This window comes from Bufo gargarizans, chromosome 10 (assembly GCF_014858855.1).
Source record: "Bufo gargarizans isolate SCDJY-AF-19 chromosome 10, ASM1485885v1, whole genome shotgun sequence".
Classification (NCBI taxonomy): Eukaryota; Metazoa; Chordata; class Amphibia; order Anura; family Bufonidae; genus Bufo; species Bufo gargarizans.
Window position 1 is genome coordinate 127,980,850 of NC_058089.1, and position 12,732 is coordinate 127,993,581.

The following is a 12,732-nucleotide window of genomic DNA, read 5'->3' on the forward strand; positions in this document are numbered from 1 at the left end:
GATCTTCCATGACCTCCTGGATGAGTCGTCGATGCGCTCTTGGAGTAATTCTGGTCGGCCGGCCACTCCTGGGTCACTACTGATCCACGTTTTCTCCATGTGTGGATAACATTTCTCACCGGGGTTCGCTGGATTCCCAAAGCCTCAGACATGGCCGTCTAACCTCCCCCAGACTCATCGATGGCACTGACTTTCTTCCTCCTCTTGAAGTTCTTCAGTTTGGCACAAGACGTGCTTCTTTTTGAGATCTTTTAGGTGACGTGTTGAGCAACAATAAGGGAACAACTAAACTGCAACACGTGTCGCACAACACTTTTTGTAATGACAGTCAATGGTGTCGCACATGTGACCCAACGGTCGGACAAAAATCCAACTTCGAGGTTGCATATCGCAGTGGGACACCATTGACTGTCATTATAAAAAATGTTGCGCGACTTATGCCGCCGTGTAGCCCTGGCCTTTGCCTACGTCATGTTGTCAGACGGGTTCTATGTAAGGGACGTCTTGATTCTACAGCTCGGGCAGTAATCGGGCCGGGTGCGGCTGGTGGAACTGCATTTACTCCGAATATTTTTGATTGATATTTAAATTTATTTCATAATCTGAACCCTTTAAGTGTGACAAATGTGCAAAAACAAGAGAAAGGGGGGGAAATACTTTTTGATAGTTTGACTGTATGTGGCCACACTGTACGGCTCTGCATTGTATACTGACCACAGGAAGGCTCGGTATAATATATATTGACCATACTTTATGGCTCTGCATTGTATACTGACCACAGGAAGGCTCGGTATAATATATCAGGCCACACTGTACAGCTCTGCATTGTAAACTGACCACAGGAAGGCTCTGTATAATATATCAGGCCACACTGTACAGCTCTGCATTGTATACTGACCACAGGAAGGCTCGGTATAATATATCAGGCCACACTGTACAGCTCTGCATTGTATACTGACCACAGGAAGGCTCGGTATAATATATCAGGCCACACTGTACAGCTCTGCATTGTATACTGACCACAGGAAGGCTCTGTATAATATATCAGGCCACACTGTACGGCTCTGCATTGTATACTGACCACAGGAAGGCTCTGTATAATATATCAGGCCACACTGTACGGCTCTGCATTGTATACTGACCACAGGAAGGCTCTGTATAATATATCAGGCCACACTGTACGGCTCTGCATTGTATACTGACCACAGGAAGGCTCTGTATAATATATCAGGCCACACTGTACGACTCTGCATTGTATACTGACCACAGGAAGGCTCGGTATAATATATCAGGCCACACTGTACAGCTCTGCATTGTAAACTGACCACAGGAAGGCTCTGTATAATATATCAGGCCACACTGTACAGCTCTGCATTGTAAACTGACCACAGGAAGGCTCTGTATAATATATATTGACCATACTTTATGGCTCTGCATTGTATACTGACCACAGGAAGGCTCGGTATAATATATCAGGCCACACTGTACAGCTCTGCATTGTAAACTGACCACAGGAAGGCTCTGTATAATATATCAGGCCACACTGTACAGCTCTGCATTGTATACTGACCACAGGAAGGCTCGGTATAATATATCAGGCCACACTGTACAGCTCTGCATTGTATACTGACTACAGGAAGGCTCGGTATAATATATCAGGCCACACTGTACAGCTCTGCATTGTATACTGACCACAGGAAGGCTCTGTATAATATATCAGGCCACACTGTACGGCTCTGCATTGTATACTGACCACAGGAAGGCTCTGTATAATATATCAGGCCACACTGTACGGCTCTGCATTGTATACTGACCACAGGAAGGCTCTGTATAATATATCAGGCCACACTGTACGGCTCTGCATTGTATACTGACCACAGGAAGGCTCTGTATAATATATCAGGCCACACTGTACGACTCTGCATTGTATACTGACCACAGGAAGGCTCGGTATAATATATCAGGCCACACTGTACAGCTCTGCATTGTAAACTGACCACAGGAAGGCTCTGTATAATATATCAGGCCACACTGTACAGCTCTGCATTGTAAACTGACCACAGGAAGGCTCTGTATAATATATATTGACCATACTTTATGGCTCTGCATTGTATACTGACCACAGGAAGGCTCGGTATAATATATCAGGCCACACTGTACAGCTCTGCATTGTAAACTGACCACAGGAAGGCTCTGTATAATATATCAGGCCACACTGTACAGCTCTGCATTGTATACTGACCACAGGAAGGCTCGGTATAATATATCAGGCCACACTGTACAGCTCTGCATTGTATACTGACTACAGGAAGGCTCGGTATAATATATCAGGCCACACTGTACAGCTCTGCATTGTATACTGACCACAGGAAGGCTCTGTATAATATATCAGGCCACACTGTACGGCTCTGCATTGTATACTGACCACAGGAAGGCTCTGTATAATATATCAGGCCACACTGTACGGCTCTGCATTGTATACTGACCACAGGAAGGCTCTGTATAATATATCAGGCCACACTGTACGGCTCTGCATTGTATACTGACCACAGGAAGGCTCTGTATAATATATCAGGCCACACTGTACGGCTCTGCATTGTATACTGACCACAGGAAGGCTCGGTATAATATATCAGGCCACACTGTACGGCTCTGCATTGTATACTGACCACAGGAAGGCTCTGTATAATATATCAGGCCACACTGTACGGCTCTGCATTGTATACTGACCACAGGAAGGCTCTGTATAATATATCAGGCCACACTGTACGGCTCTGCATTGTATACTGACCACAGGAAGGCTCTGTATAATATATCAGGCCACACTGTACGGCTCTGCATTGTATACTGACCACAGGATGGCTCTGTATAATATATCAGGCCACACTGTACAGCTCTGCATTGTATACTGACCACAGGAAGGCTCTGTATAATATATCAGGCCACACTGTACGGCTCTGCATTGTATACTGACCACAGGAAGGCTCTGTATAATATATCAGGCCACACTGTACGGCTCTGCATTGTATACTGACCACAGGATGGCTCTGTATAATATATCAGGCCACACTGTACGGCTCTGCATTGTATACTGACCACAGGAAAGCTCTGTATAATATATCAGGCCACACTGTACAGCTCTGCATTGTATACTGACCACAGGATGGCTCTGTATAATATATCAGGCCACACTGTACGACTCTGCATTGTATACTGACCACAGGAAGGCTCGGTATAATATATCAGGCCACACTGTACGGCTCTGCATTGTATACTGACCACAGGATGGCTCTGTATAATATATCAGGCCACACTGTACGACTCTGCATTGTATACTGACCACAGGATGGCTCTGTATAATATATCAGGCCACACTGTACGACTCTGCATTGTATACTGACCACAGGAAGGCTCGGTATAATATATCAGACCACACTGTACAGCTCTGCATTGTATACTGACCACAGGAAGGCTCGGTATAATATATCAGGCCACACTGTACAGCTCTGCATTGTATACTGACCACAGGAAGGCTCTGTATAATATATTTGGCCATACTTTATGGCTCTGCAGTGTATACTGACCACAGGAAGGCTCGGTATAATATATCAGGCCACACTGTACAGCTCTGCATTGTATACTGACCACAGGAAGGCTCTGTATAATATATTTGACCATACGTTATGGCTCTGCAGTGTATACTGACCACAGGAAGGCTCTGTATAATATATCAGGCCACACTGTACAGCTCTGCATTGTATACTGACCACAGGATGGCTCTGTATAATATATCAGGCCACACTGTACGACTCTGCATTGTATACTGACCACAGGAAGGCTCGGTATAATATATCAGGCCACACTGTACAGCTCTGCATTGTATACTGACCACAGGAAGGCTCTGTATAATATATTTGGCCATACTTTATGGCTCTGCAGTGTATACTGACCACAGGAAGGCTCGGTATAATATATCAGGCCACACTGTACAGCTCTGCATTGTATACTGACCACAGGATGGCTCTGTATAATATATCAGGCCACACTGTACGACTCTGCATTGTATACTGACCACAGGAAGGCTCGGTATAATATATCAGGCCACACTGTACAGCTCTGCATTGTATACTAACCACAGGAAGGCTCTGTATAATATATTTGGCCATACTTTATGGCTCTGCAGTGTATACTGACCACAGGAAGGCTCTGTATAATATATTTGGCCATACTTTATGGCTCTGCATTGTATACTGACCACAGGAAGGCTCTGTATAATATATCAGGCCACACTGTACAGCTCTGCATTGTATACTGACCACAGGACTGGGCTGTTACCCTAGGATAGAACTGAGGAGGATGCACCACTTCGGGCACTCTCGGTGTAACACCTGCCAGGGGGCTGTACACAGCCTGAAGCCTCCTCTCAGCTCGCTATGGGGTTGTTATTTTCTGGTTTATAGCGCCACCCAGTGCCCAGCAACAGTACCTCATCCTAGAAACAAGAAAGAATTGATCATGGTGTGAACAGGTCCCTTAACCCCAATCTTACTATGGCCACTGCAGCAGCAACCACTCCTCCTGCGGCTCCCATAGCCGTGCCTCCTGTGCCTCCCACAGTATACCTATAGGGGGTGCAGATATGGCAGCTGCAGGTGGCCCAGCGCCTAAAGTTCTATCTGCACTTGAGATGACATCAGTGTTTGAAAGGGGGACTGTGGAAGCAGGAGGAGAGATTTGTGGGGCCCCAGGAGGATTTTGGGTTGGGCAGTGTGTTCTGGTAGATGTCCCCCATATGTACGGACCCCCCACAGTTGCTCAGCAGCACGCTTTAGGGGCAGCTGTCACCATTATTTTTATTTCAGAATAAGGTTTCAGCATCTAACAATCCCGCCTGGTATAAAGCTGCTGCGGCTATGTCAAGAAGCGGCTGATCTTCAGAGTGGTGACCCAGTCACAGGACGATAAGCACATTCTGGTTTGTGCCACTGATCAGACACTGTCCCAGCCGCCACCTCCCCTGCAGCCATCACCTTTCAGTCCATCGGATGTGACCGGAGGCAGTGGACAATCTGCAGGATCACAAGCTCCATGTCAGTCTGCATCTGGAGGAGGATGTTGTGTCCAGGAACCTCCAGGATCTCATCTTCACAGCACCTCCATAGGGGCTACGTCCACCTATAGGACACCATTTGCAGGACAAACTCCTAACCATGCAAAGGTTAAGGACTAAGCGCAGGCTATGGTTAACCCTGCATTTTCTGATATCCATGGACCATGCGCACCACCACCACATAACGGTGCTACGGAGCAGTAAGTACTAAATGCACATGATCTTCTACGTCCGGGGTACCACCTCTCACTTCTGGTCCTGGTCCTCCTCGGGGGCGGTTACCTCCACAGACAGGATCTGCTCATCTCCCCGCGGGGACGGGCTGACCCTTATAAATACCCTGTTGTCTGTAGACTCTGCAACAATCTCAGCAGACTCCTCCTCCTCTGACCGGATGGCGGGTACGGGAGAGCGGCGGTGCACTGGGGATCCAGGTGGGATGGGGCTGCTTCTTGCAGGCTGCAGACGAAACAGGTAAATGGTTGTATCAAGTCATTACACTATGCAGCTGTCAACCAATGACGAGGGGAAGTAGGAGACCCCCAACTACTGCTCCTCTAATGAGAAGTCACAGATGTATAGCCGTCCCCCAGTAGGGGAGGCGGTGAACTGTCCTACTAATGTGGTCAAGTGCAACGGCCTCTCCGACTAGCATGGTGTAAGGCGGCCTCCCCCACTCGGATGATGTACCATAGCCTCCCTAACTAGGATGGTGTACGGTGGCCTCCCGACTAGGATTGTGTACGGTGGCCTCCCCAACTAGGATGGTGTAAGGTAGCCCCCCCCCGACTACAATGGTGTACGGTGGCCTCCCGACTTGGATGGTGTACAGTGGCCTCCCAACTAGGATGGTGTATGGTGGCTTCCCCGACTAGGATGGTGTACGGTGGCCTCCCGACTAGGATGGTGTACGGTGGCCTCCCGACTAGGATGGTGTACGGTGGCCTCCCAACTTGGATGGTGTATGGTGGCCTCCCGACTAGGATGGTGTACGGTGGCTTCCCTGACTAGGATGGTGTAAGGCAGCCTCCCCGACTACAATGGTGTACCGTGGCCTCCCCAACTAGGATGGTGTACCGTGGCCTCCCCAACTAGGATGGTGTACCGTGGCCTCCCCAACTAGGATGGTGTACCGTGGCCTCCCGACTAGGATGGTGTACTGTGGCCTCCCAAGCAGCAGAAACCCAAAAACTATTCAACTCATACTTACTGTAAAAATTTTAACTTCCTCTACCCCTACCTCCCTAAAAATACCCGCTCTCTCCCCCTTACACCCCTTCTGTCCCCTCCTTTTCTTACTTCCACAGATTTTTTCATTTTCAGTTGTCGTCTTATTTTTGACAGTCCTTTGAAGCCCATCTTCTCTGTGACAGCAACAGCGGCTTTCAGCAACTTTGGGGTCTCTGGTTTTGGTGGTATAATGTGCTGGAAACCCTTTTGCTGTGGACCCTCCTCTTTTGGTTTATTGCTGTTTTTAAGCATTTTCCTACAGGCAGAAAATACAGAACAGTTAATGGGGGATGGTGAAGCCATGACTGGCCCCTTCCCTCCTGCTAATGCTCTCCGTGACTGGCCCTGTCTCTTTTTAGTTTTCCTATCTATCTATGACTGGCCCCGTCCCTCCTTGGTTCTATCTATTAGTGACTAACCCGGTCCCTCCTTGGTTCTATCTATTAGTGACTGGCCCAGTCCCTCCTTGGTTCTATCTATTTGTGACTGGCCCCGTCCCTTCTTGGTTCTATCTATTAGTGACTGGCCCCGTCCCTCCTTGGTTCTATCTATTAGTGACTGGCCCCGTCCCTTCTTGGTTCTATCTATTAGTGACTGGCCCCGTCCCTTCTTGGTTCTATCTATTAGTGACTAACCCGGTCCCTCCTTGGTTCTATCTATTTGTGACTGGCCCAGTCCCTCCTTGGTTCTATCTATTTGTGACTGGCCCCGTCCCTTCTTGGTTCTATCTATTAGTGACTGGCCCCGTCCCTCCTTGGTTCTATCTATTTGTGACTGGCCCCGTCCCTTCTTGGTTCTATCTATTAGTGACTGGCCCCGTCCCTCCTTGGTTCTATCTATTAGTGACTGGCCCCGTCCCGCCTTGGTTCTATCTATCTGTGACTGGCCCCGTCCCTCCTTGGTTCTATCTATTAGTGACTGGCCCCGTCCCTCCTTGGTTCTATCTATTAGTGACTGGCCCCGTCCCTCCTTGGTTCTATCTATTTGTGACTGGCCCCGTCCCTCCTTGGTTCTATCTATTAGTGACTGGCCCCGTCCCTCCTTGGTTCTATCTATTTGTGACTGGCCCCGTCCCTCCTTGGTTCTATCTATTAGTGACTGGCCCCGTCCCTCCTTGGTTCTATCTATTTGTGACTGGCCCCGTCCCTCCTTGGTTCTATCTATTAGTGACTGGCCCCGTCCCTCCTTGGTTCTATCTATTTGTGACTGGCCCCGTCCCTCCTTGGTTCTATCTATTAGTGACTGGCCCCGTGCCTCCTTGGTTCCCATATCTACCTGTGACTGTCCCTGTCCCTGTGGCTCCTACTATCTGTCCCTCCTTGGTTCTTCATATATTTTTGGATCTTCTTTGATGCTATTGGTCAATACATTGTCAGTAAATGACAGGATCAGAGAGAAGTCACTGGAGGAGAGTTATCATATACCAGCGCATCCTCCAGCAGTCTGTGCACCGAGACTGAAATCTACACAAGCTCGGAGCTGCCATCGCTTTCAGTTTTCTCTTACACCAGAAAACTACTGTAAATGAAGATACATTTGCTGGACCAGCTGCCCTTCCCCTTCCCGGGAAAGGGGCAAGGGTGACATAGAAACATCACTTGCACCTAGATTTAGGTACAATGGTGTTTAAAAAGTCACAAACCTAAGGACAAGGACAAACCCAAGACAAAACTGGCTTGGGGGGAATGATCAATACCCCAATTGTGTTCAGTTATACTCACTTTGCTTTCCTTCTAAGAACCTTCTGAGACTCCGGGTAGTGGGTGAGGATTTCATTCAAATCCTTCTTGTCCAGGATGAACAGGTTGGTAAATCCATGAGCGACTACATTTGCTGTTCGTCTGTTTCCGCCACCCAGCGCCAGCAAACTGAAAGATGCAAAATAGTGAGAGGCGGCGTAACAATACATGAATTACACCTGTGTCTAATACATCGATGTTATGTTATATATTTATATATATTTGGTCTTGTTTTAGAACTTAAATTAATTTATAATTTAATTTATATGTATGTATTCGACAAATACGTGACTACAATCCATAAAAAGACTTAGGCTACTTTCACACTAGCGTTCGATCGGATCCGTTCTGAACGGATCCGATCATAATAATGCAGACGGAGGCTCCGTTCAGAACGGATCCGTCTGCATTATATTGGCATATAAAAGCTAAGTGTGAAAATAGCCTTGGACGGATCCGTCCAGACTTTCAATGTAAAGTCAATGGGGGACGGATCCGCTTGAAGATTGAGCCATATTGTGGCATCTTCAAACGGATCCGTCCCCATTGACTTACATTGTAAGTCTGGACGGATCCGCACGCCTCCGCACGGCCAGGTGGACACCCGAACGCTGCAAGCAGCGTTCAGCTGTCCGCCTGTCCGTGCGGAGGCGAGCGGAGCTGAGGCTGAACGCCGCCAGACTGATGCAGTCTGAGCAGATCCGCATCCATTCAGACTGCATCAGGGCTGGACGGAAGCGTTCGGGTCCGCTCGTGATCCCCTTCAAACGGAGCTCACGAGCGGACCGACGAACGCTAGTGTGAAAGTAGCCTTACAAAAATCAAATGTTATATTTATTGATTATAACTGAAAACTTCAATAAAAAATATAAAAAACCAGAGCGATAACAGATCAACAATTGAGCACCAGGAGGAGGGGCTGAATCATTGGAGCACTGGTTTTGTAACACCCCCTGTGCTGTGCACACTCCCCCCTCCCCTGGATTGACAGGACTAGACATCAGCATGCTGAGAGCAGAGCAGTGTCCTAGCATCTACACATCATATACACTATGTACTATAGCTTCACCACAATGAGATCTGCTCAGAACGCTTATCTAAATATCAACTATGTACTATAGCTTCACCACACTGAGATCTGCTCAGAAGGCTCATCTACACATCATATACACTATGTACTATAGCTTCACCATACTGAGATCTGCTCAGAAAGCTCCTCTACATATCATATACACTATGTACTATAGCTTCACCACACTGAGATCTGCTCAGAAAGCTCCTCTACATATCATATACACTATGTACTATAGCTTCACCACACTGAGATCTGCTCAGAAAGCTCATCTACATATCATATACACTATGTACTATAGCATCACCACACTGAGATCTGCTCAGAAAGCTCCTCTACATATCATATACACTATGTACTATAGCTTCACCACACTGAGATCTGCTCAGAAAGCTCATCTACATATCATATACACTATGTACTATAGCTTCACCACACTGAGATCTGCTCAGAAAGCTTATCTACACATCATATACACTATGTACTATAGCTTCACCACACTGAGATCTGCTCAGAAAGCTCCTCTACATATCATATACACTATGTACTATAGCTTCACCACACTGAGATCTGCTCAGAAAGCTCATCTACATATCATATACACTATGTACTATAGCTTCACCACACTGAGATCTGCTCAGAAAGCTCATCTACATATCATATACTCTATGTACTATAGCATCACCACACTGAGATCTGCTCAGAAAGCTCATCTACACATCATATACACTATGTACTATAGCTTCACCACACTGAGATCTGCTCAGAAAGCTCATCTACATATCATATACACTATGTACTATAGCTTCACCACACTGAGATCTGCTCAGAAAGCTCATCTACATATCATATACACTATGTACTATAGCTTCACCACACTGAGATCAGTTTAGAAAGCTCCTCTACATATCATATACACTATGTACTATAGCTTCACCACACTGAGATCAGTTTAGAAAGCTCCTCTACATATCATATACACTATGTACTATAGCTTCACCACACTGAGATCTGCTCAGAAAGCTCATCTACATATCATATACTCTATGTACTATAGCTTCACCACACTGACATCTGCTCAGAAAGCTCATCTACACATCATATACACTATGTACTATAGCTTCACCACACTGAGATCTGCTCAGAAAGCTCATCTACACATCATATACACTATGTACTATAGCTTCACCACACTGAGATCAGTTTAGAAAGCTTATCTACACATCATATACACTATGTACTATAGCTTCACCACACTGAGATCTGCTCAGAAAGCTCATCTACATATCATATACACTATGTACTATAGCTTCACCACACTGAGATCTGCTCAGAAAGCTCATCTACATATCATATACACTATGTACTATAGCATCACCACACTGACATCTGCTCAGAAAGCTAATCTACATATCATATACACTATGTACTATAGCTTCACCACACTGAGATCTGCTCAGAAAGCTCATCTACATATCATATACACTATGTACTATAGCTGCACCACACTGAGATCTGCTCAGAAAGCTCATCTACATATCACTGCTTTATTCCTACACAATGTATGATTATACAGACACCAGTAATATGTGTTATCTTATAAGCATAGGAAAAACTTGCATCTCTATGTGGTAATTAGGCTTGAGCGAATTGCTTTTAATGCTGTTTCCGTACAGTATTTAAATGTATTGGCTTCATGGAGCCAAACTTCGTCTCACCCGAAGTCATACAAAACGTCGGTGAATTACTACTGCGTATTTAGACACAGGTGTAAAAAAATGACTTAAAAATAAAAACTAGACCATTGTTATATATCATGAATTATCTCACACATTATGAGGAGATACACACACAAAAAAGTAAAACATGAAAATTATCTCATGGAATGTAAAAGGATTAAAAAATAATAAAAAGATCACACGTTTTCTTCCAGATATTGGTCTCTTACGAGAGACTCATTTAGAAACCCGAGATTTTCAACAGATTAAAATTTTTCGTGTAGGTGGAGTATGCGGCGCAGTACAGGGGAACCAGGAGTCATTACTTTAATTCACAAAAATTTCTCCGGTAAATTACTTCCCACCACACATGATAATGAAGGAAGATGTACAGAAATAGACCACAGTGGTGAGCGATGGTCTGCGTCCAATCTATACGGACCGAATCGCCAAAATAGAAAATTCTTTAATGATTTAACAGATGAAATAGAACAAGAGACTTATGTAAAAATAATCGGAGGAGATCTGAATCCAGTTCTGTCCGCGGTCTATACGCCGCCGACAATGCGCTCCAGCGCTACACGGAATAGCGATAAACACTACCTGACTTCACAGGAGAATAAACTGACGGAGGCGCGGCGTTTACTATATCCAGAAGAGAATTCTCGCACACAGAACATGGTCGCACACGGGTTACTTACCGAGCAACGGCTAAAAGAGCCAGAATTGACCAGCTAGTAATCCCAGATCATTCCCCCCGCACATAGAGGGACAAGACATATGCAGATTCCCATCACAACTGACTTCAGATGAGAATTTCATAGAATTACTAAAACAATGGAGGACAGAATACAAACCGGACAACAGCAATACCCGTAATAAGAGGAGAATGTCATATATAACGACGCTCAAACGCCAAATAAAGGATCTACTGCAAGAAAAATGGGAAAAAATGGTTAGAAAAGAAAACCTCGCCAGTCCTTCGAAGCGACCCAGCAACGGCAGGAATTACAAGGACATCACACAAAAATTACACGGAACAATACGTACAAATCCCAAAGACATAGGGGGTCATTTACTATCCAGAGATACGCCTATATTAGATGTATTTCTGCTGCATATATTCGATGTAAAAGGTTGTTTGCGCCACAATCTGGGACTTTGCGCTCACGCCAGGTCTGAAAAGTGGGCATGACGTGTTTGGGGGAGTTGAGGGTCCGGAAGGTGTTTCAGGCGTAGAAAATGGTCTAAATGTAAGAGAGCAAGGAAGCTATCGTACACTTAGAACTGGCGCTGGAGAGGCCGGCGCCCCTAGAATACTCCGGCGGATCCATCGCCAGGTATAGGGGTTATTAAGACCGACGTCTAAAAAGCTGGTCTTAATGAATGACCCCCATAGACTCTATTTTACACAGATTTTAGGGAAAACGATATCACGATCACAAGAGAGAAATGAAAGAACCTCCTTTCCTCGAACCCTTACAATTGCCAAAACTAACTAAAGAACAAAACCTAACGCTAAAGAGCGATATCACGGAACTAGGAGTCCAAAATGCTATCGAACAAATTCAAAATGTTAAAGGGACGGTCTGACGTCAGCAAATGGCATTTATCACGTAGATGCAGTTAATACCAGGCACTTACTAATGTATTGTGAGTGTCCATATTGCCTCCTTTGTCGCTAGAGTAATTTTTCCATCACATTATACACTGCTCGTTTCCATGGTTACAGACCACCTTGCAATCCAGGAGCGGTGGTCGTGCTTGCACGCTACTGGAAAAAGCGTCAGCCACCAGGGAGGTCTGCATGTTTTCCTATAGTGTGCAAGCACGACCACAGCTCCTGGATTGGAGGGTGGTCGT

General features: G+C 45.8%; 1 protein-coding gene across 1 annotated transcript in view; it reads right to left on the reverse strand.

Moving 5' to 3' along the window:
* Positions 1 to 4,834: 4,834 nt before the first annotated feature.
* The window catches only part of CNGB1 (cyclic nucleotide gated channel subunit beta 1), a 45,772-nt gene continuing 37,874 nt past the window's right edge, over positions 4,835 to 12,732 (reverse strand). Inside the window, exons 41-43 of the mRNA XM_044269337.1 lie at positions 8,062 to 8,208; positions 6,410 to 6,596; positions 4,835 to 5,569 (exon numbers count right to left, since the gene is read on the reverse strand). Coding sequence (XP_044125272.1) covers positions 5,357 to 5,569; positions 6,410 to 6,596; positions 8,062 to 8,208 — 547 coding nt within the window. The 3' untranslated portion in view covers positions 4,835 to 5,356. The remainder of the gene's footprint in view (positions 5,570 to 6,409; positions 6,597 to 8,061; positions 8,209 to 12,732) is intronic.